This window comes from Coregonus clupeaformis, chromosome 10 (assembly GCF_020615455.1).
Source record: "Coregonus clupeaformis isolate EN_2021a chromosome 10, ASM2061545v1, whole genome shotgun sequence".
NCBI classification, from domain to species: Eukaryota; Metazoa; Chordata; class Actinopteri; order Salmoniformes; family Salmonidae; genus Coregonus; species Coregonus clupeaformis.
The window spans coordinates 9,632,239-9,657,659 of NC_059201.1; the positions used below are offsets into that span (position 1 = coordinate 9,632,239).

Below are 25,421 nucleotides of genomic sequence, written 5' to 3' on the forward strand. Positions count from 1 at the left end.
AACAAACATGCCTCTCTGACATGTAGAATGACAAGGAATCACGTCGGCTCTATTCATAGCATTTCTATCTGCAACGTTCATGAAAGTTTGACTACTGAACGTAGCCCTGATTTGTATAGTCCTGTCTTCAGTCCTCTTCTATGCTCCTTTAATACTGGTTAGTCCTGCCATTGTATGATTCCTTCTCTCACTCACTGTTCCTCACTTCTCCCAGTTAATGAAAGAATTCCCACTGTTGGGAATGTTGAATATACATGAAAACCTCCTGGAGGCGTTACTGGAGCAACAGGCCTACGCTGATGTACAAGCAGTCCTCGCCAAATACGACGGTAAGATATGTGCCATGTAGCAGATGCTTTTATCCAAGCCGACAGTAGTGAGTGCATACATTTTCATATCTGTGGCCAGCGGTGAGAATCAAACCCATGATCCTGGCGTTGAAAGCATCATGCTACCAACTGAGCCACGCAGGACCACATAAGAAAAACATGATTCAAGCCGACTAACTACAATAACTTTGAACCAGTCCTCTGTTTTATTTTATTTATTTATTTAACCTTTATTTAACTAAGTTAAGTCAGTTAAGAACAAATTCTTATTTACAATGACGGCCTACACCGGCCAAACCCGGACGACGCTGGTGCCAATTGTGCGCCTCCCTAAGGGACTCCCAATCACGGCCGGTTGTGATACAGCCTGGAATCAAACCAGGGGGTCTGTAGTGACGCCTCAAGCACTGAGATGCAGTGCCTTAGACCGCTGAGATGCAGTGCCTTAGACCACTGAGATGCAGTGCCTTAGACCGCTAAGATGCAGTGCCTTAGACCGCTGAGATGCAGTGCCTTAGACCGCTGAGATGCAGTGCCTTAGACCGCTGAGATGCAGTGCCTTAGACCGCTGAGATGCAGTGCCTTAGACCGCTGAGATGCAGTGCCTTAGACCGCTGAGATGCAGTGCCTTAGACCGCTGAGATGCAGTGCCTTAGACCGCTGAGATGAAGTGCCTTAGACCGCTGAGATCCAGTGCCTTAGACCGCTGAGATGCAGTGCCTTAGACCGCTGAGATGGAGTGCCTTAGACCGCTGAGATGCAGTGCCTTAGACCGCTGAGATGCAGTGCCTTAGACCACTGAGATGCAGTGCCTTAGACCGCTGAGATGCAGTGCCTTAGACCACTGAGATGCAGTGCCTTAGACCGCTGAGATGCAGTGCCTTAGACCGCTGAGATGGAGTGCCTTAGACCGCTGAGATGCAGTGCCTTAGACCGCTGAGATGCAGTGCCTTAGACCGCTGAGATGGAGTGCCTTAGACCGCTGAGATGCAGTGCCTTAGACCGCTGAGATGCAGTGCCTTAGACCACTGAGATGCAGTGCCTTAGACCGCTGAGATGCAGTGCCTTAGACCACTGAGATGCAGTGCCTTAGACCGCTGAGATGCAGTGCCTTAGACCGCTGAGATGCAGTGCCTTAGACCGCTGAGATGCAGTGCCTTAGACCGCTGAGATGCAGTGCCTTAGACCGCTGAGATGGAGTGCCTTAGACCGCTGAGATGCAGTGCCTTAGACCGCTGAGATGCAGTGCCTTAGACCACTGAGATGCAGTGCCTTAGACTGCTGAGATGCAGTGCCTTAGACCGCTGAGATGCAGTGCCTTAGACCGCTGAGATGCAGTGCCTTAGACCGCTGAGATGCAGTGCCTTAGACCGCTGAGATGCAGTGCCTTAGACCGCTGAGATGCAGTGCCTTAGACCGCTGCTCCACTCTGTCACTTTACCCCTACCTACATGTACTAATTACCTCGACTAACCTGTACCCCCGCACATTGACTCGGTTCTGGTACCTCCTGTATATAGCCTCATTATTGTTATTTTGTAGTGTTCTTTTTTTATTTATTTTATTTTTTTAACTTTAGTTTATTTAGTAAATATTTTCTTAACTCTATTTTCTTCAAACTGCATTGTTGGTTAAGGGCTTGTAAGTAAGCATTTCACGGTAAGGTCTACACCTGTTGTATTTGGCGCATGTGACAAATAAAATTTGATTTGATTTGATACTCATGATTTACAGACTCATAGTTTGAGCTTAAAGTGAAATGTGTTCTCGTTGTAGATATCAGCTTGCCAAAATCAGCTACAATATGCTACACATCTGCACTGCTGAAAGCACGGGCTGTATCAGATAAGTATGTGGAAAGACTCATTTGCGTTCTGACAGAAATATTTGTTGTAGGAGGACATAGTTGTAACCATTAATGTACCATTATAAGACATAAACAAACAATATGATCTATACTTGACGGATGCATCTGTCTTTATAGGTCAGACTAATCTTCAAGACTTGTTTGTGGGACATCAAACCCCCTATTTGTGGCTGAAGTGCATGATATCTCTTAAAGCTGTCCTGACTCCTGTGTCTTACCATGGGCGTCTTCTCTCTCTCTTTCTCCGTCTCTCTCTCTCTGTGTCTCTCTCCGTCTCTCTGTCTCTCTCTCTCTCTCTCTCCGTCTCACTCTCTCTCTCTCCGTCACTCTCTCCATCACTCTCCGTCTCTCTCTCTCTCTCTCTCTCTCTCTCTCTCTCTCTCTCTCTGTCCCGCTCACTCTTTCTCTGTCCCTCTCTCTCTTTCTCTGTCCCTCTCTCTGTCCCGCTCTCTCTCTTCCAGGTTTTCTCCTGAGGCAGCATCCCGGCGGGGCCTGAGCACTGCAGAGATGAACGCTGTGGAGGCTATACACAGAGCCGTGGAGTTTAACCCACATGTGCCAAAGGTCAGTCCAGACCCTCAGTCACAGATCTAGGATCAGTTTACCCTATCCAAATCCTAACCTTAACCATTAGTGGGGAGAAATGTACAGATCTAGGATAATCTTAGCGTACCCTATCTTAAGTTCTGACCTGAACCATTAGTGGGGTTAACACAACTGATATACGACATTGTCTGTATATGCAGTTAGCTTTATTTGAGCAAATTCTGTCAAATTTTACACACACAGGTGATGGCTATTTAGTTGTGTCTCTGTACGCCATACTCCTCTTGGGTGATGGCTGCAGAGAGGGCATCATCAACTTCTCAACCTGAAGTTATCTGTTCACCAACCGCCATCATTTTCAGATGTGCAAAATTCCAAGTTCTGTGGTTGATAGAGTCCCCTGTAGCTCAGTTGGTAGAGCATGGCGCTTGCAACGCCAGGGTTGTGGGTTCGTTTCCCACGGGGGGCCAGTATGAAAAAATGTATGCACTCACTAACTGTAAGTCGCTCTGGATAAGAGCGTCTGCTAAATGACTAAAATGTAATGTAAATGTAAAATGTAAGTGAGCTGACTGTGCTCCACTGTATTACCTGTAATGACCTATGTTAGCCAGCAGGAGTCAGTATTGCACTGGATAGTAAACGTAGCTGCTGTTGTCAGGACTGGACCTGTGAGCCACTTCTACTCTCTCTCTGCAGCACAGAAGAACATGGTACCATGCACTTAGTGGATTTTCCTAAAGGAGACACTATTAGTCTAATTATTACTAGGTTGTCATGGCCATCTATCAGTGGACTATAAAGAGTTCATAGTGAGATCTGGGTTGTGTAACCTCCCGAGTGGCGCAGTGGTCTAAGGCTGTGCCACTAGAGATCCTGGTTTGAATCCAGGCTCTGCTGTAGCCGGCCGCAACCGGGAGACCAATGGGGCGGCACACAATTGGCCCAGCATCGTCCAGGGTAGGGGAGGGAATGGCCGACAGGGAGGTAGCTCAGTTGGTAGAGCATGGCGTTTGCAACGCCAGGATTGTGGGTTCGATTCCCACAGGGGGCCAGTATGAAAATAAAAAAGAATAATGTATGCACTAACTGTAAGTCGCTCTGGATAAGAGCGTCTGCTAAATGACGTAAATGTAAAAATGTAAATGTTCAGTACGGCACATTGTAGCAAAATCTTTTGCAATGGAAAATACAACTCTGTGTTATTATTGCACAAGGTCAGGTAGTACATCCCCAGTTTCAAAAGTTTTCTACCTACTGAACAGGAAGTGCACCCTCCCTGATCATGCATCTGTCTGGGCTCTGGTCTAGGCTATGGTCTGTGCTCTGGGCGACAACAAGGGGCCCCTGGCTCTCTGATGTATCTCCCTGCAGTAGATGAACAGAAACAATTCCTGCACATCTCTTCCCACAGGGATTAGGCTTGGATGTCCCATACTAAAACACACACACAGACCACATTACACACACACTCTCTCACACTCACTGATATACACACACACACACACACACAGGTCGCAGTACCCCACCCAGCAAAATGTAGTCTGCGTGTGTGTGTGTTGCATCCTGTGCGCTCCTCGTGTGTGTGTGAGCGTGTGTGAACTATTTTGTGATAGTCACAGGCAGCGAGGGGGAAACTCAGCTCTTTGATCCAGGCTTTGATGACAGGGCCCTCATCCTGAGTGTCTCCCTGTCACCCACCCCGCCCCAGGGGCACTGCTGCCCCCCTCTGCTACCCTCTGTCCCCCCCCTGCCACGGCGTTGACATACACACAGGGCGGGTCAGACTATAAAGTAGTGATCCCAGAGATAGTTCACAACTACAGTACCTCTGCTTTCAACTGGTGATACCCTAGACCGTTGAGCTAGGAGAGACTAATCTCTTATATCTGTCTGTCAATCTCTGTCCCATTGAAGAAGAGCTTCTCCCTCAGTCTTTCACATGGGGTTCATAATAGACAGACAGATAGACCGGCTGAACTATGAGTCTGAGACACCCCGAGGAGGAGGAACACAGCTGTGCTGTCAAAATGGCCGCTGACATGCAGCGCTGTTGATGTGACGACTTGTAAAGAGTTGTGTCGGTCGGAGTGTTCTCAGGAGCTCGGGAGTGAAGCACATTCTGTGGCCTCACAGTGTCAAGTCAACTCACGTCATTGACTCCACTAGTGTTCTTTATAGTGAAAGCTTTTGGCTGTTGTTGACTGAAATGTTGCAGTTAGTGGGATTATTTCAGTTTATTTGTATCAGACTTGTCTTTCTTTATTTATCAAGGTGAGTCCCGTTGAGATCTTATGCGTCTCTTTCACAAGGGAGCCCTGTCTATGTCTGTCTAAATGGTCATTGAGTGCACCTGTAGCCGTAGAGGCTAAGGCCTGGTGTGGGCTGTTTTCTGCCCAGCAGCCAGTGTTCACACATAGATACCAGTGGTTCACTGGACTGGAGCGAGCTGCTCTGAGCTGCTATGGCTCTGTTGTGGGTGGGCTTCCATTTCCAGCAGGTTCCCCACATTCTCCGCTTCAATTCCTTCCCTGGCCTCGGCAACGTGACCCCTCAGCAGCCAGCCCCCCAGCTAGCCATCCAGCCCCTCCGCCAGCCAGCCCCCCAGCAAGCCAGCCAGCCAGCTCCCAGCTCCCAGCCAGCCCCCCAGCTAGCAGCCAGCCCCCCAGCCAGCTAGCCCTCGCCAGCCCCCCAGCTAGCAGCCAGCCCCCCAGCCAGCTAGCCCTCGCCAGCCCCCCAGCTAGCCAGCCAGCCCCCCAGCCAGCCATTCACCAGCCAGCCTGGGAAGGGCAGTGTAATGAAGGCACGATTTATGGGCATTCTGGGAGGTCAGGCGTGGGGAGTGTTAGGGCCAGCATTGCAGCAGACCTGAGGGGATTATATATGGACATCACGCTACATCACGCTGAACCAGGTTGCAGGCACTGGTTACAGTTTGAAGCTTTTTCTTGAGTGGGCAGCTTGATAAAAGCCAGTCAATATTGAAATCACCCAGAAAATATACCTCTCTGTTGATATCACATACATTATCGAGCATTTCACACATACAGGGCATTTGGAAAGTATTCAGACCCCTGCACTTTTTCCACATTTTGTTACGTTACAGCCTTATTCTAAAATGGATTGAAAAAAGAAAAAAAACATCAATCTACACACAATACCCCATAATGACAAAGCAAAAACAGGTTTTTAGAAACGTTTGCAAATTTATTAAAAATAAAAACAGAAATACCTTATTTACATAAGTATTCAGACCCTTTGCTATGAGACTTGAAATTGAGCTCCGGTGCATCCTGTTTCCATTGATCATCCTTAAGATGTTTCTACAACTTGATTGGAGTCCACCTGTGGTAAATTCAATTGATTGGACATGATTTGGAAAGGCACACACCTGTCTATATAAGGTCCCACAGTTGACAGTGCATGTCAGAGCAAAAACCAAGCCATGAGGTCGAAGGAATTGTCCGTAGAGCTTTGAGACAGGATTGTGTCGATTCACAGATCTAGGGAAGTGTACCAAAAAATGTCTGCAGCATTGAAGGTCCCCAAGAACACAGTGGCCTCCATCATTCTTAAATGGAAGAAGTTTGGAACCACCAAGAGTCTTCCTAGAGCTGGCCGCCCGACCAAACTGAGCAATCGGGGGAGAAGGGCCTTGTTCAGGGAGTTAACCAAGAACCCGATGGTCACTCTGACAGAGCTCCAGAGTTCCTCTGTGGAGATGGGAGAACCTTCCAGAAGGACAACCATCTCTGCAGCACTCCACCAATCAGGCCTTTATGGTAGAGTGGCCATACGGAAGCCACTCCTTAGTAAAAGGCACATGACCGCCCTCTTGGAGTTTGCAAAAGGCACCTAAAGGACTCTCAGACCATGAGAAACAAGATTCTCTGGTCTGATGAAACCAAGATTGAACTCTTTGGCCTGAATACCAAGCGGCATGTCTGGAGGAAACCTGGTACCATCCCTACTGTGAAGCATGGTGGTGGCAGCAGCATCATGCTGTGGGGATGTTTTTCAGCGGCTTGGACTGGGGGACTAGTCAGGATCGAGGGAAAGATGAACGGAGAAAATTACAGAGAGATCCTTGATGAAAACCTGCTCCAGAGCGCTCAGGACCACAGACTGGGGCAAAGGTTTACCTTCCAACAGGAAAACGACCCTAAGCACACAGCCAAGACAACGCAGGAGTGGCTTTGGGACAAGTCTCTGAATGTTCTTGAGTGGCCCAGCCAGAGGCCGGACTTGAACCCGATCAAACATCTCTGGAGAGACCTGAAAATAGCTGTGCATTGACGCTCCCCATCCAACCTGACAGAGCTTGAGAAGATCTCCAGAGAAGAATGGGAGAAACCCCAAATACAGGTGTGCCAAGCTTGTAGCGTCATACCCAAGAAGACTCGAGGCTGTAATCGCTGGCAAAGGTGCTTCGACAAAGTACTGAGTAAAGGGTCTGAATACTTATGTAAATGTCATATTTCAGTTTTAAATGTTTTATACATTTGCAAAAATGTATAAAAAACAGTTTTTGCTTTGTCATTATGCCGTATTGTGTGTAGATTCATGATATATACAGCTGCGGAAAAAATTAAGAGACCACTGTAAAATGATCAGTTTTTCTTGTTTTACTATTTATAGGTATGTGTTTGGTTAAAAATAACATTTTTCTTTTATTCTATAATCTACTGACAACATTTCTCCCAAATTCCAAATAAAAATATTTTCATTTAGAGCATTTATTTATTAACTGGTCAAAATAACAAAAAAGATGCAGTGTTGTCAGACCTCGAAAAATGCTAAGAAAATAAGTTCATGTTCATTTTTAAACAACACAATAGTAATGTTTTAACTTAGGAAGAGTTCAGAAATCAATATTTGGTGGAATAACCCTGATTTTCAATCACAGCTTTCATGCGTCTTGGCATGCTCTCCATCAGTCTTTCACATTGATGTTGGGTGACTTTATGCCACTCCTGGCGCAAAAATTCAAGCAGCTCGGCTTTGTTTGATGGCTTGTGACCATCCATCTTCCTCTTGATCACATTCCAGAAGTTTTCAATGGGGTTCAAGTCTGGAGATTGGGCTGGACATGACAGGGTCTTGATCTGGTGGTCCTCCATCCACACCTTGATTGACCTGGCTGTGTGGCATGACGCATTGTCCTGCTGGAAAAACCAATCCTCAGAGTTGGGGAACAATGTCAGAGCAAAAGGAAGCAAGTTTTCTTCCAGGACAACCTTGTACGTGGCTTGATTCATGCGTCCTTCACAAAGACAAATCTGCCCGATTCCAGCCTTGCTGAAGCACCCCAAGATCATTACATTTTACATTTTAGTCATTTAGCAGACGCTCTTATCCAGAGCGACTTACAGTTAGTGAGTGCATACATTTTTCATACTGGCCCCCCGTGGGAATCGAACCCACAACCCTGACATTGCAAGCGCCATGCTCTACCAACTGAGCTACAGGAGGCCTCCACCAAATTTCACAGTGGGTGCGAGACACTGTGGCTTGTAGGCCTCTCCAGGTCTCCGTCTAACCATTAGACGACCAGGTGTTGGGCAAAGCTGAAAATTGGACTCATCGGAGAAGATGACCTTACTCCAGTCCTCTACGGTCCAATCTTTATGGTCTTTTGCAAACCTCAGCCTGGTTTTCTTTGCTTCTCATTGATGAAGGGCTTTTTTCTAGCTTTGCACGACTTCAGCCCTGCCCCTTGGAGCCTGTTTCGAACCGTCCTCGCCATGCACTTCACTCCAGCTGCCGTTTGCCATTATTTTTGTAGGTCACTTGATGTCATCCTACGGACATTCGAATGAGTTGGCGGTCATCCCGGTCAGTAGAGAGTCGTTTTCGCCCTCTGCTGGTCTGTAGCTTTGTTGGCCCCAATGTCTGCTGCTTGACCTTGTTCTTATGAACCACCGTCTTTGACATTTTGAGGATGGAAGCAACCTGACGCTCACTGTATCCCTCTGCCAGTAAAGCCAGAATTGACCCCTTCTTTTCCTCACTGAAAACTTTCCTTTTCAACTCTTTTGGCATGGTCAATAGTTATTTTTTGATTCATATTACTTTTGAGGTATTATTAGCACTGTTTTTGCCATCCAGCTGGTCCTATTGCAAGAGGATAGTGATGACCACAGCAGTGGTTTTTATACTTTTCCTCGTTAAATAAGATCACCTAATCAGTACCTAATTCAGTAGAATGAGGTGTGCCTGAGTTGGAATTCAACAGACACTGGAATGGAATGGCTGTCATACATGTAGAGATGCTGATTTAAGAAACATTTGCAGTGGTCTCTTAATTTTTTCCACAGCTGTGTATATATATATATACACACATACATACATACAGTTGATGTTGGAAGTTTACATACACTTAGGATGGAGTCATTAAAACTCATTTTTCAACCACTCCACACATTTCTTGTTAACAAACTATAGTTTTGGCAAGTCGGTTAGGACATCTACTTTGTGCATGACACAAGTAATTTTTCCAATAATTGTTTACAGACAGATTATTTCACTTAGAATTCACTGTATCACAATTCCAGTGGATCAGAAGTTTACATACACTAAGTTGACTGTGCCTGTAAACAGCTTGGAAAATTCCAGAAAATGATGTCATGGCTTTAGAAGCTTCTGATAGGCTAATTTACATAATTTGAGTCATTTGGAGGTGTACCTGTGGATGTATTTCAAGGCCTACCTTCAAACGCATTGCCTCTTTGCTTGACATCATGGGAACATCAAAAGAAATCAGCCAAGACCTCAGAAAAAAAATTGTAGACCTCCACAAGTCTGGTTCATCCTTGGGAGCAATTTCCAAATGCCTGAAAGTACCTCGTTCATCTGTACAGACAATAGTACGCAAGTATAAACACCATGGGACCACGCAGCTGTCATATCGCTCAGGAAGGAGACGCGTTCTGTCTCCTAGAGATGAATGTACTTTGGTGCGAAAAGTGCAAATCAATCCCAGAACAACAGCAAAGGACCTTGTGAAGATGCTGGAGGAAACAGGTACAAAAGTATCTATATCCACTGTAAAACGAGTCCTATATCGACATAACCTGAAAGGCCGCCCAGCAAGGAAGAAGCCACTGCTCCAAAACCGCCATAAAAATTCCAGACTACGGTTTGCAACTGCACATGGGGACAAATATCGTATTTTTTGGAGAAATGACCATCGTTATGTTTGGAGGAAAAAGGGGGCGACTTGCAAGCCGAAGAACACCATCCCAACCGTGAAGCACGGGGGTGGCAGCATCATGCTGTGGGGGTGCTTTGCTGCAGGAGGGACTGGTGCACTTCACAAAATAGATGGCATCATGAGGAAGGAAAATGACGTGGATATATTGAAGCAACATCTCAAGACATCAGTCAGGAAGTTAAAGCTTGGTTGCAAATGGGTCTTCCAAATGGACAATGACCTCAAGCATACTTCCAAAGTTGTGGCAAAATGGCTTAAGGACAACAAAGTCAAGGTATTGGAGTGGCCATCACAAAGCCCTGACCTCAAACCTATAGAACATTTGTGGGCAGAACTGACAAAGCGTGTGCGAGCAAGGAGGCCTACAAACCTGACTCAGTTACACAAGCTCTGTCAGGAGGAATGGGCCAAGGTGTTACCGACCCTTATGCCAGGCAGGACAGCTGCCAGTCAAATGCTTTGGTAAACATCACCTCTACCCTGTTATTGAACACTGGGATACCTGGGTAAAGGTGCTGCTCGTAACAGAATAGGGAATGCACAACACCCTTTTGCAGTAAGTGCTGACCGACGTAAAAGTCTCAACTTGAAAGTCACACACTGAATAACTATGACTCAGCAGTCAAATAAATCACAGCAATGAGGAGTGGTGTGTGCAGAACAAGTTTTAAAAGTGCGAGACACTCATTCTTAAAAAAAAACTTGAAAATCATACAGACACTTATCCAAGCATACCCGTCACCACTACATTCATGCATACACCGTGTAGCCAGCCAGCTACCACCACACCACCACCTAACTGTCCCTGAGAGAAGAGGAGAGCAGAGTCGAGGGTTGGGGCTTGTCTCCCTCTCCTGCCCCTGGGAGCGCCCCGGGCGAGCATGGCGGCTCTGCTCTGGGCTGCTCTGCACTGGGCTGGCTGGCTGGCTGAGCCTGTGACCATGGGGGATTAGACAGGATTAGCTTTATGGTAACCTTCCCAAAGTGTCAGTCTGAGACCCATAGTCCTGTGAAGCAGGCAGCCTGGGAATCCAGCAGGCCCAACCCCAACGGCCCTAGCGGCCTCCACAGCCCAGGGGACCAGTTCAGAGGGGATTAACGCCACAGCCACGCCGCCATACACACACACACACACACAGTCCTACACACACACAGTCCTACACACACACAGTCCTACACACACACACACAATCCTACACACACACACACATTGGGTGGAGGGGTGGGGGGGGTACCCTCTGAGTGTAACAATAAAACAAAGGCTCTCAATAATAAATACCTCACATGAGGAAAAGTGTATTTCAGTCTATCGGTCGGTTAGCCATAGCTCAGGGAATTATTGCTCACTAGGATATAGATGAGCTGCTGACTAAATCACATTCAAATGAATGAATTACATTGCCCTTGCTTCTTGCAGTTGTCTTTACTTTCAAGCACTGGTTTTCCAGATAGCGGCTATGATTGTGATATGTGGTTGTTTTACCTACCTTAGTTGAATGCACTGATCGTAAGTCACTCTGGATAAGAGCGTCTGCTAAATAACTATGATGGAAATGCCTTTGACTGTAATGTAATATAATGGTGTTACTTTCCTGTCTCCCACTCTGTCTAGTTTTTATTAGAGATGAAGATTCTGATCCTGTCTAGTATTTATTAGAGATTAAGTCTGATCTTGCCTCCCTCTCTGTCTAGTATTTATTAGTGATGAAGAGTCGGATCCTGTCTCCCTCTCTGTCTAGTATTTATTAGAAATGTGGGTATTTGGTATTTTATTAGGATCCCCATTAGCTGTTGCAAAAGCAGCAGCTACTCTTCCTGGGGTCCACACAAAAAATGAAACATGACATAATACAGCACATTCATAGACAAGAACAGCTTAAGGACAGAACTACATAATACTTTTTTTAAAGGCACATGTAGCCTACATATCAATACATACACACAAACTATCTAGGTCAAATAGGGGAGAGGCGTTGTGCCGTGAGGTGTTGCTTTATCTGTTTTTTTTAAACCAGGTTTGCTGTTCATTTGAGCAATATAAGATGGAACGTAGTTCCATTCAATAATGGCTCTATATAATACTGTACGCTTTCTTGAATTTGTTCTGGATTTGGGGACTGTGAAAAGACCCCTGGTGGCAGGTCTGGTGGGGTAAGTGTGTGTATCAGAGCAGTGTGTAAGTTGACTGCAAACTATTTGGGATTTTCAACACATGAATGTTTCTTATAAAAAGAAGAAGTGATGCAGTCAGTCTCTCCTCAACTCTTAGCCAAGTGAGACTGGCGTGCATATTATTTAAATCAGCCCTCTGATTACAATGAAGAGCAAGACGTGCCACTCTGTTCTGGGCCAGCTGCAGCTTAACTAGGTCTTTCCTTGCAGCACTCGACCACACGACTGGATGAAGGATCCTGTCTCCCTCTCTGTCTGTAGTATTTATTAGAGATGAAGGGTCTGATCCTGTCTCCCTCCCTCTCTGTCTGTAGTATTTATTAGAGATGAAGAGTCTGATCCTGTCTCCCTCTGTCTGTAGTATTTATTAGAGATGACGAGTCTGATCCTGTCTCCCTCTGTCTGTAGTATTTATTAGAGATGACGAGTCTGATCCTGTCTCCCTCTGTCTGTAGTATTTATTAGAGATGAAGAGTCTGATACCTGTCTCCCTCCCCCTCTGTCTGTAGTATTTATTAGAGATGAAGAGTCTGATCCTGTCTCCCTCTGTCTGTAGTATTTATTAGAGATTCCGAGTCTGATCCTGTCTCCCTCTCTGTCTGTAGTATTTATTAGAGATGAAGAGTCTGATCCTGTCTCCCTCTGTCTGTAGTATTTATTAGAGATTCCGAGTCTGATCCTGTCTCCCTCTCTGTCTGTAGTATTTATTAGAGATGAAGAGTCTGATCCTGTCTCCCTCTGTCTGTAGTATTTATTAGAGATGAAGAGTCTGATACCTGTCTCCCTCTCTGTCTGTCTGTCTGTAGTATTTATTAGAGATGAAGAGTCTGATACCTGTCTCCCTCTGTCTGTAGTATTTATTAGAGATGACGAGTCTGATCCTGTCTCCCTCTCCGTCTGTAGTATTTATTAGAGATGACGAGTCTGATCCTGTCTCCCTCTCCGTCTGTAGTATTTATTAGAGATGAAGAGTCTGATCCTGCCCCCAGAACACATCCTGAAGAGGGGGGACAGTGAGGCGGTGGCCTATGCCTTCTTTCACCTGCAGCACTGGAAGAGGGCAGAGGGAGCCTTAAACCTGCTGCACTGCACCTGGGAAGGCAGTACGTACTGGGACATTGATTGATTGATGAATTAATGGGTTACTTGATTAATTGATTGATTGATTGCATTATGCATTGGCAGTACTCACATTACAAATCACTGACATTAAAAATCTATGCACAGACACCATCCAATCTATTCTCATGCTTGATGTGTTTTTTTCTGCATTTCTCTCCTGCAGCTTTTCGGATAATTCCCTACCCTCTAGAGAAGGGTCACCTGTTTTACCCTTACCCTGGGTGCACAGAAACAGCAGATCGGGAACTGCTGCCAAGTAAGCAGTAGGACAAGTAACTACTATACAGTATGCTCAATGCAATGGTCAATTCAGCTGTCCACTCATGATATGTGTCTGTCTCTCTCTCTCTCTCTCTCTCTCTCTCTCTCTCTCTCTCTCTCTCTCTCTCTCTCTCTCTCTCTCTCTCTCTCTCTGTCTCTCTCTCTGTCTCCATGTCTCCATGTCTCCATGTCTCTCTGTCTCTCTGTCTCTCTGTCTCTCTGTCTCTCTCTCTCTCTCTCTCCTGCAGCCTTCCATGAGGTGTCTGTTTACCCAAAGAAAGAGCTTCCCTTCTTCATCCTCTTCACAGCAGGCCTTTGCTCCTTCACTGCCATGCTGGCCATGCTCACACACCAGTTCCCTGAGCTCATGGGCGTCTTTGTCAAAGCAGTAAGTCCTGCGCTTCTCATCCACTGATCCTAGAATGATTGTTTGATATCAAACTGGATCTGTTTAAATTAGAAGTTTTAATGGGAACAATTCAATTATTAAGACATGTTGTATGCATGGCTTCAATGCCTCTCGTTGGCCAATACACATAGCATCAGCAATCCAGGGTTTATACACATCATTGGTTGTATGCGTGTTATTATGTACTCTGACCCGGTTGACCTCTGGTGTAGTCACTGCCTCTCGTCTCTGTCAACAACGAGGTTCATGGGATGCCTGGGTCTGGTGGTCGAGGCTCCTGTGTGTTTCACTGCACATTCACTCCCTACACCTCAACTGCTGCTCTCCATCAACTTGTTGTGCACCACAGTTAAGCAATCCAGCTAAAATCTTGTATGATTAAATATCTTATTTCATGGGGCTGTTTTGTCTCTGAGGTTTGAGAATGAAATATATCCTGTTGTCTAAGTAGATTTCTAGAGTACTGTTTGACTTGGCGCAGAATAGGGATGTCATAATTACCGTATAATCGTGTATCCGACAATTATGGATGAAGACCAAAGTGAAAATAAAATAACCGTCATAACTGGTTTGAAAAAATAAAAATTGTTGGAACGAACATCTGGCTGAAGACGGGATGGCCGGACATTTGTACGGTTGAGTCCGTTTCCACGGTAATATGGACTCTTTACAACGTGATGAAAATGTGTTGCTCCTTGCTGAACCAAGCAAGGTGTTGTAGCAATCAAGTCTTTGGTTGCCTAGGCAACGCCCCCCTCCCTGCAGTCAGGAGCGGAGGTGTGGGTAAAAAAAGTGCGTCTTAAGAATAAAAAACATGGACAATTATAACGGTGACCTGCGGTCATTTGGCTGACCAATAACCATCCTCCAAAATTCCAGGACCGTCATAGCACAGAAGCAGCATCTCCAACTAAGCTCTGTCCCAGCCAGGTAGTTGGTAGTTCAGTTCACTGTTTTGGATAGCAGGACTTGAAGCCCATCATAAGACCAGCACCTAGGAGGGCCACTCTGGGGTACTAGTTCAGATATAGTATAGCAATAGTCTAACAGGCTAGTCTTGCATTGCCAGTTGCAAGTCTCGTGGGAAAGACAGAAAAGTTGGTTCAGAACCGGTGAACAACACCTCTGTTCAACAGCACTGTACTTGGATAGTAAATCAGACCTGAGGATGTATGTCACACCCTGGCTCTGGGGACTCTATATGTTGAGCCAGGGTGTGGATATTCTATGTATTGTATTTCTGTGTTGGCCAGAGTGGTTCCCAATCAGAGGCAACGAGTGTCAGCTGTTGCTGGTTGTCTCTGATTGGGAGCCATATTTATAGAGGCTGTTTTCCCACATTAGTTGTGGGATCTTGTTCCTTTCGGTGTGTTCCTAGTTAGGTTTGTCCTTTGGATGTCACGTATCGTTTGTTGTTTTGTTTCGCTGTTCGGGTTAGTCATTCGATTAATAAAGTATGTGTGCTTTCAACGCTGCGCCTTGGTCTACTCCGTCTAACGATCGTGACAATGTAGCTTGCTTTGATGATGCCAGTTTTCCACATAGCTTCACCCTGTCGGGAGGGTCTCCAGGGAATGTGGAGGTTCAGCTTTAGGATGATAGAGTGCCTGTCACTACCAGAACAGGCTAACGCCTCCACTCAGTCCTTCTCAAAGGGCTGTTCCCAGGCCAGCCCAGGCTCAATTTCTTAATGCACAATGCCAGTTAAACATCAGAAGCAAAGAAAACTGCAGTCCAATTGCCCTAATAGACCATTTCACCGAGCCCCTTTTCCTGTATGTTATGGGCATATATGGGGGCCGGAAGAGTGTAAGCAGCTGATAACACAATTCAACATATACTGTATACCCTTTACAGACAGACTTAACTGTATGTTACCCCCAAAAATAAATAAATAAATAAATAAATATGGCAATGTTTCTTAGAGCCAAATTCATACAGTCCCATTTTTACCACATTCTTTCTGGGATAAGCCTATTTATATGTACCGTGTACATGCCGGCATTTTTAGGAGTGCGCCGATGTGGGTGGACATCTTTTTCAATAAATCCATTGAATATACACCATCACAAAGAAATCCATTATTAATGTGTTTTAAGCAGATCTTAAGAAACATTATAAGACTAAAATATATTTTCAAAAGAAGACAAAGGCATATTTTCATTTGAATGATGTTACTGGTCTGTGCAGCCTAATGCTACATGGCTGCGCCATGCACAGGAAATCAATAGTTATTTTGTTCATTAAACAGACAAGACACACTTAGGCTACCCTGATCACAGTCAACACATATATTTTATAGTAGGCTAAGAATATAATGAAATATAACAGAATAAAATACAAATACTTTTTTTCTCACACAACTTACGTCACGGCAACGTGTGGAAGCGCTGTCATATAAAAAAGTGATATTTTGAAACAAGCCCATGCTTTATTTTAAATCCACTTTTCATCTGTTTCCTACCCTCACTGCGCTTTGTTAGGGAGCAGGCGTAGGGCCTTACATTGAGAGTATCTTCATCAGGATACGGATAGAAAATAATATCAATCTATATTTTCAAAAGCATTTGAGTCTAGTGTTCGTATTCCACAACCTCCGCTGGCTTTTGGAGTTGCCTATAATGTGATCAAGCAAAATAATAGGCCTACAGTTGATTTAGGCTACATTATTGCATGCTAAATGTTTCTGATCAGTGATAGATGAGCAAACTAATAGATGAGCTACCACCTCCACTTGTTTGCTCAGCCAGAGAATTAACCAAATATACAGATGGAGATTCAGTGAAAAAAAATCCCATTGATTGATTAATCCCATTGATTGACAAGTCACAGGCTTTTGGTCGGGTAGGCCTAGGCTACTAAGCGACTGCGAGAGAAGAGCTAAATAATCCACTTGTTAAGCTGCATAACATCCTGGCAAAATGTTCTGATCGGTGCTAATAAATGAGCTAACTAGACAAGATGATTATGAGCAGCACTCAGCTCAACATTTCCTCAGCCTAATTGTAGCCTAACCAATATCCAAACGGAGATTCAGTAAAAATAAAAATCTGACATTGATTGATTTATCAAGATGACTCTCCACACTTGTCTAAAAGCAGCACGAAATGGTGCTGACATAGTTGACCACACACGGGTAGGCTAATATTTCAAATGTATTATAACAACTGGATGTCTTTGGGAGTTTCAGTAAGCAACATTTTGTTGCCTTCATTTGCATTAGCCTACTTTAGTCCAATATTTTCGTCATCCAGTGATATTTATTCCCACAGTAACTCTTTATGGATCCATCCAGTTGTGGTTAAGAAACAGTGCATGTGTTGGACTATACGAAGAGATGGGTGAAGTGACATGCCTCGCAAAGTTTAGAACTGGCAGGAGGATAGTAGTAGCGGGCGCTGCCTAGCAACCATCAAGAGCTTAAGAGCGTAGTGCGTGCCAATGCTGACTCAGCATTACGACTACATTTCATACTAAGCCATAAGCAGACTGCAGTCATGACTAGGTCGGCTGCTGAAAATAAAAGTAGAGGCTTTATCGCTGGCAATACCTTTCATATATACACTGAACAAAAATATAAACGCAACAACCTCTCCCTCAACGTGACCAAGACAAAGGAGATGATTGTGGACTACAGGAAAAAAAAAGAGGACTGAGCACGCCCCCATTCTCATCGACGGGGCTGTAGTGGAACAGGTTGAGAGCTTCAAGTTCCTTGGTGTCCACATCACCAATGAACTATCATGGTCCAAACACACCAAGACAGTCATGAAGAGGGCACGACAAAGCCTATTCCCCCTCAGGAGACTGAACAAATTTGGCATGGGTCCTCAGATCCTCAAAAAGTTATACAGCTGCACCATCGAGAGCATCCTGACTGGTTGCATCACCGCCTGGTATGGCAACTGCTCGGCCTCCGACCGCAAGGCACTACAGAGGGTAGTGCGTACGGACCAGTACATCACTGGGGCCAAGCTTCCTGCCATCCAGGACCTCTATACCAGGCGGTGTCAGAGGAAGGCCCTCAAAATTGTCAAAGACTCCAGTCACCCTAGTCATAGACTGTTCTCTCTGCTACCGCACGGCAAGCGGTACCGGAGCGCCAAGTCTAGGTCCAAAAGGCTTCTCAACAGCTTCTACCCGAAAGCCATAAGACTCCTGAACAGCTAATCATGGCTACCCGAACTATTTGCACCCCCACCCCATATTTTTACGCTGCTGCTACTCTGTTAATTATTTATGCATAGTCACTTTAACTCTACCCACATGTACATATTACCTCAACTACCTCAACTAGCCGGTGCCCCCGCACATTGACTCTGCACCGGTACCCCCTGTATATAGCCTCCCTACTGTTATTTTATTTTACTTCTGCTCTTTTTTTCTCAACACTTTTTTGTTGTTGTTTTATTTTACTTCTTTATTAAGAAATAAATGCATTGTTGGTTAAGGGCTGTAAGTAAGCATTTCACGGTAATGTCTACACCTGTTGTATTCGGCGCATGTGGCAAATAAAATGTGATGTGATTTGAACATGCAACAATTTCAACGATTTTACTGAGTTACAGTTCATATAAGGAAATGAAATAAATTCATTAGGCCTTAATCGATGGATTTCACATGACTGGGCAACGGCGCAGCCATGGGTGGGCCTGGGAGGGCATAGGCCCACTCACTGGGGAGCCAGGCCCAGTCAATCAGAATGTGTTTTTCTCCACAAAAGGGCTTTATTACAGACATAAATACTCCTCAGTTTCATCAGCTGTCCGGATGGTGAAGAAGCCGAATGTGGAGGTCCTGGGCTGGCGTGGTTACACGTAGTCTGCGGTTGTGAGGCCGGTTGGACGTACTGCCAAATTCTCTAAAACGACATTGGAGGCGGCTTATGGTAGAGAAATGAACATTACATTCTCTGGCAACAGCTCTGGTGGACATTCCTGCAGTCAACCTGCCAATTGCGCGCTCCCTCAAAACTTGAGACATCTGTGCCATTGTGATGTGTGACAAAACTGCACATTTTAAAGTGGCCTTTTATTGTCCCCAGCACAAGGTGCACTTGTGTAATGATCATGCTGTTTAATCAGCTTCTTGATATGCCACACCTGTCAGGTGGATGGATTATCTTGGCAAAGGAGAAATGCTCACTAACAGAGATGTAAACACATTTGTGCACAAAATTGGAGAGTAATAAGCATTTTGTGCGTATGGAACATTTCTGGGATCTTTTATTTCAGCTCAGGAAACATGGGACAAACACTTTACATGTTGCGTTTATATTTTTGTTCAGTATGTAAAGAAAAGTCAGCAAAAAGTTGGTGGGATGCTAAAGTTGTATGAAAAAACGTCTTGGTTTGAAAGGTGTAATAGGTTACAGCATACACATTAGTTACAGGGTATAACCATTGGTTATATGTATTTATAAGACACGTGTGGCAGACTCAGTGTTTCTGTTTTTAGCTTGTTTGGCTAGGTCTTCTCTCACACTAGGCTAATCCTCTGTTTACGGTGGCCCTGTTTATTAGCTCTCACTTTACACAGCAGAGCAGGGCCATTAGCCTGGGTAAAAGCAAGCCCTCAGAGACCGTCTCATGCTCAGACTTTTGTTATGGGAAAGGCTGCCTCTAGATAGTGGAGAGCCTGGTTTTTACAGAGCGGCGGAAAGCCTGGTTTGTGTAAGGGCCAGATAGAGGCACTACATGAAAGCCTCAGAGGCTGGAGGGAGGAAAGGCCAGGCCCACCATTCTCTGAGGAAAAAAATAGATTCCTGCTGAAGAGAAAAATCTCTTTGAATCTGCCCCCCCCAGTCCCACTACATGGCAGCCATATCTGTACTCAACTAGGGCTGGGCGGTATACCGTATTTTACTATGTACCGGTATTGATGCACGGACCGGTTCGGGTTTTTACTTTACCTTCTATAACGGTATTTGAATGTTTGGTTTGTTAAATGTGATAAGCCGTGTGTAACGTCCATTTTTATTGTTTACACCGCTACTTCAGTCATCCCTCTCTGCTCTCTCTCCATACCACTTTCCTCACAGACTTAGCCCCGCCCACTGTCACTCAAGGAGCGCATTTGTTGTTGCTTGACCACCAGGCACTTGCGTTCAGTCTGCATGGTCAATGCAGCACATGCAACAATGTTGATGACATTTGCTTCTTAATAGGCAAAGCATGAATATGTTGGCTACATGAAGCAACAAAGATTATAGGGTCCCCTAGGAAACACTGACCATCACTTTGGTTCCTACCCTGTCACAATAACTCCTCCCTGGCTTTTTCATTTGTTGTCATGTCAAACAACACTGTATTCAAATCACCCACTGTTATTTAGATTCTAACTATAGAATTAGAATAATCATTCTATTTCTATGATTCCAATAGTTCAACCAAGTGTTTTGATCTAAATCGCAAATCAAATTGCAATTGCAATATTTGGTTAAAAATAAGGCCTAGTTTTTTTTGCCAGTATCATGCAGCCCTACGTGGCAGTGTGGAAATGATCTCAGATGAGTGCAGGAAATGCAAAAATTGAATGAAATGCAGGATATTATTTTTGGTTGAATTGAACAATATAAAACAATCAGAATGGAGAAATACCCATTGAAACTACTTAGAATGTATGTGCTGCCACCTTAGGGTCACTCACTACCCATAAAGCAAATTTAGAACTTTTATTATTAAAAAACATAAAATACTATCATACCGTAAAAAATGTGAAAACTACCGTGATATGATACTTTGGCCATATCACCCAGCCCTATCCTCAACCAGCTTTTATAAGGCTACCTATTCTATGGATCATTGTTGGCAGTTGGTCAGTAGAGATCTAATTCAACGTGTGCTTTGTAACTCTCTCCATCTTATGGAGGATGGATGATGTTTTCAGACATAGGTGACCGAGTGATATGACGAGAGAGAAAGTTGTTTCTTTGTAAATGTTATCTGATTGAGTGTCTTTAAACACTTTTTAAAAAACATCTGACTCCTCGTCACTACACCCTGTTCTGTTTGGGTTTGGGTGGATGTGTCTGTAGACCTGTGATTATTGAAATGTTTACCAAAAAACGTGTTTGTATAAACACAAGCAAATAGTTGGACAAAACACACTTCAACAAGGAATCAGCGGCCTCGCAACTAGCTCTTAGGAAACTTTGCGGTATTTTGTTTTTTTATGTATAATTTTTTACATTATTAACTCAGAAAGTATTTTGTATCATTACATACAGCCGGGAAAAACTATTGGATATCAGAGCGGCGGTAAAGCTGATATCTTAAAACCAAGACCAATTGGGCTGATATATTAAAGCCTTGATCAATTGGGCTGAAATCTTAAAACCATGATCAATTAGGCTGATATGTTAAAACCATGATCAATTAAGCTGATATCTTAAAACCACGATCAATTGGGCTGATATCTTCAAACCATTATCAATTGGGCTGATATCTTCAAACCATTATCAATTGGGCTGATATGTTAACGTGAAGTATAGACATTTATACATTCCAGTTGTTGTACTAGGCATGAAGACTAGCCTATGTTATCATGTTGTGTGGTGTCGTCGCTGTCGGTTGAGACTACGTGTATTTTGCACAATTTCCTCTCATCACATAGTCCTCTACTTCATTAAGGACTGTGTGTGTGGACTTGGGCGGTATACCCTATACCAGGGTATTTTGAAATACTGACAGTATGATTTTCAATACCGTTTGGTATTTTTTTTGGGGGGGGCGTGCATGCTACCCTCTTGCTTAACTATCTTAGATGTGCCAAATAAATGATCTCCAGCTCAGGGCTCCAGCTATGCATTTGGTCACTACACCCTGTTCTGTTTGGGTCTGGGTGGATGTGTCTGTAGACCTGTTACTATTGAAATGTTTACCAAAAGGCTTGTTTTTATAAACGCAAGCAAATAGTTGGCCAAAATACACTTCAACAAGGAATTTATGAAGACCACACTCAAGATAAAAACTTGCAGTCAGAACTTTGCAGTCTTGTATAATGTTGCCTACCTGAATGTGAAAAACCAGGATCAATTGGGATGATATCTTAAAATCATGATCAATTGAACTAATATCTTAAAACCATGATCAATTGGGCTGATATGTTAAAACCATTATCAATTAAACTGATATCTTAAAACCATGATCAATTGGGCTGATATGCACCTGGCGCCGACGATGATGGCGGCCTCGCGAGTAGCTCTTAGGAAACTTTGCGGTATTTTGTTTTTTATGTATTATTCTTTACATTATTAGCTCAGAAAGTCGTTTGTATCATTACATACAGCCGGGAAAAACTATTGGATATCAGAGCGGCGGTAACTCACCAGCATTACGACCAGGAATACGACTTTCCCAAAGCAGATCCTTTGTTTGCTCTCCCCAGGGCAATTGAACTGATTCCAGCGGCTGACCCAAAACATCGGCGGCGGAGGAGAGGCACTCGGAGTGGCCTGCTGGTTCGACTTAGGAGGCGCGCACACCACCCACCGCTTCCAAGTATATTACTCGCTAATGTTCAGTCTTTGAATAACAAGGTTAAGGAGCTCAGGGCAAGGATTTATTTCCAGAGAGACATCAAGGCCTGTAACGCAAACATGGCTTTCTGGGGATATTCTGTCGAAATCAGTCCAGCCAGATGGGTTCTCAGTTCATTGACAGAAATAAATATCTCTCTGGGAAGCATAAGGGTGGAGGTGTGGGTTTCATGATTAACGACTCATGGTGTAATTGTAGTAACCTACAGGAACTCAAGTCCATTTGTTCACCCGACCTAGAATACCTCAAAATCAAATGCCGACCGTATTATCTCCCAAGATAAATGTATTCGGTTATAGTCACGGCTGTGTATATCCCCCCTCAAGCCGATACCACGAAGGCCCTCAAAGAACTTCACTGGACTTTATGCAAACTGGAAACCACATATCCTGAGGCTGCATTTATTGTAGCCGGGATTTTAACAAAGCAAATTTGAGGACTAGGCTGCCGAAGTTCTATCAACATATCAACTGTTGTACTCGGGCTGCTAAAATCCTCGACCATTGCTATTCGAACTTCCGGGGTGGCTACAAGCCGGCCGTCCCCGTCCCCCTTCGGCAAATCTGACCACGACTCCATTTTGCTGCTCCCTTCCTATAGGCAGAAACTCAAACAGGAAGTACCCGTGCTAAGGACTATTCAACGCTGGTCTGACCAATCGGAATCCACGTTTCAAGATTGTTTTGATCACGCGGACTGGGATATGTTCCGGGTAGCTTGTGAAAATAATTTAGACGAATACACTGAAACGGTGACTGAGTTTATCAGGAAGTGTATAGGAGATGTTGTGTCCACTCTGACTATTAAAACCTACCCTAACCAGAAACCGTGGATAGATGGCAGCATTCGCGCAAAATTGAAAGCGCGAACCACCACATATAACCATGGCAAGGTGACTGGGAATATGGCAGAATACAAACAGTGTAGCTACTCACTCCGCACGGCAATTAAACTGGCAAAACATCAGTATAGAGACAGAGTGGAGTCGCAATTCAACGGCTCATACACGAGACCTATGTGGCAGGGTCTACAGACAATCACGGACTACAAAAGAAAAACCAGCCACTTCGCCGACACCGACGTCTCGCTTCCAGACAAGCTAAACACCTTCTTCGCCCTTTGAGGATAACACAGTGCCACCGACGCTGCCCACTACCAAGGACTGTGGGCTCTCCTTCTCCGTAGCCAACGTGAGTAAGACATTTAAGCATGTTAACCCCTGCAAGGCTCCCGGCCCAGACGGCATCCCTAGCCGCGTCCTCAGAGCATGCGCAGACCAGCTGGCTGGTGTTTACGCACATATTCAATCTCTCCCTATCCCAGTCTGCTGTCCCCACATGCTTCAAGAGGGCCACCATTGTTCCTGTACCCAAGAAAGCAAAGGTAACTGAACTAAATGACTATCGCCCCGTAGCACTCACCTCTGTCATCATGAAGTGCTTTGAGAGACTAGTCAAGGATCATATTGACCTTACCTGTCACCCTAGACCGACTTCAATTTGCTTACCGCCCCAATAGATCCACAGACGATGCAATCGCCATCACACTGCACACTGCCCTATCCTATCTGGACAAGAGGAATACTATTTAAGAATGCTGTTCATTGACTATAGCTCAGCATTCAACACCATAGTACCCTCCAAGCTCATCATTAAGCTCGAGGCCCTGGGTCTGAACCCCGCCCTGTGCAACTGGGTCCTGGACTTCCTGACGGGCTGCCTCCAGGTGGTGAAGGTAGGAAACAACATATCCACTTCGCTGACCCTCAACACTGGGGCCCCACAAGGGTGCGTGCTCAGCCCCCTCCTGTACTCCCTGTTCACCCATGACTGCGTGGCCAAGCACGCCTCCAACTCAATCATCAAGTTTGCAGATGACACAACAGTAGTAGGCTTGATTACCAACACAGACAGTGGTGAAAAAGGCACAACAGCGCCTCTTCAACCTCAGGAGGCTGAAGAAATGCGTCTTGGCCCCTAAGACCTTCACAAACATCTACAGATACACCATTTTAGAGGATCCTGTTGGGCTGTATCACCACCTGGTACGGCAATTTCACCGTCCGCAACCGCAGGGCTCTCCAAAGGGTGGTACGGTCAGCTCAACGGATCACCGGGGGCACATTGCCTGCCCTCCAGGACATCTACAGCACTTTGTGTCACAGGAAGGCCAAGAAGATCATCAAGGACCTCAGCCACCCGGGCCACGGCCTGTTAACCCCGCTACCATCTAGAAGCCTGAGACAGTACAGGTGCATCAAAGCTGGGACCGAGAGACTGAAAAACAGCTTCTATCTCCAGGCCATCAGACTGTTAAATAGTCACCACTAGCCGGCCTCTGCCCAGTACCCTGCCCTGAACTTAGTCACTGTTACTAGCTGTCAACCACCCGGTACTCTGCTCTGCACCTTAGAGACTGCTACCGTATGTACAGTGAGGGAAAAAAGTATTTGATCCCCTGCTGATTTTGTACGTTTGCCCACAGACAAAGACATGATCCGTCTATAATTTTAATGGTAGGTTTATTTGAACAGTGAGAGACAGAATAACAACAAAAAAATCAAGAAAAACGCATGTCAAAAATGTTATAAATTGATTTGCATTTTAATGAGGGAAATACAGTGGGGGAAAAAAGTATTTAGTCAGCCACCAATTGTGCAAGTTCTCCCACTTAAAAAGATGAGAGAGGCCTGTAATTTTCATCATAGGTACATGTCAACTATGACAGACAAAATGAGGGGAAAAAATCCAGAAAATCACATTGTAGGATTTTTTATGAATTTATTTGCAAATTATGGTGGAAAATAAGTATTTGGTCACCTACAAACAAGCAAGATTTATGGCTCTCACAGACCTGTAACTTCTTCTTTAAGAGGCTCCTCTGTCCTCCACTCGTTACCTGTATTAATGGCACCTGTTTGAACTTGTTATCAGTATAAAAGACACTTGTCCACAATCTCAAA

At 44.8% G+C, this 25,421-nt stretch overlaps 1 protein-coding gene across 1 annotated transcript in view; it reads left to right on the forward strand.

Moving 5' to 3' along the window:
• The window catches only part of LOC121574898 (suppressor of tumorigenicity 7 protein-like), a 39,085-nt gene that overhangs the window by 3,667 nt on the left and 9,997 nt on the right, over nucleotides 1-25,421 (forward strand). Inside the window, exons 9-14 of the mRNA XM_041887564.2 lie at nucleotides 215-329; nucleotides 2,106-2,178; nucleotides 2,658-2,760; nucleotides 13,080-13,230; nucleotides 13,413-13,505; nucleotides 13,759-13,898. Of these exons, the coding sequence (XP_041743498.1) occupies nucleotides 215-329; nucleotides 2,106-2,178; nucleotides 2,658-2,760; nucleotides 13,080-13,230; nucleotides 13,413-13,505; nucleotides 13,759-13,898 (675 nt within the window). The remainder of the gene's footprint in view (nucleotides 1-214; nucleotides 330-2,105; nucleotides 2,179-2,657; nucleotides 2,761-13,079; nucleotides 13,231-13,412; nucleotides 13,506-13,758; nucleotides 13,899-25,421) is intronic.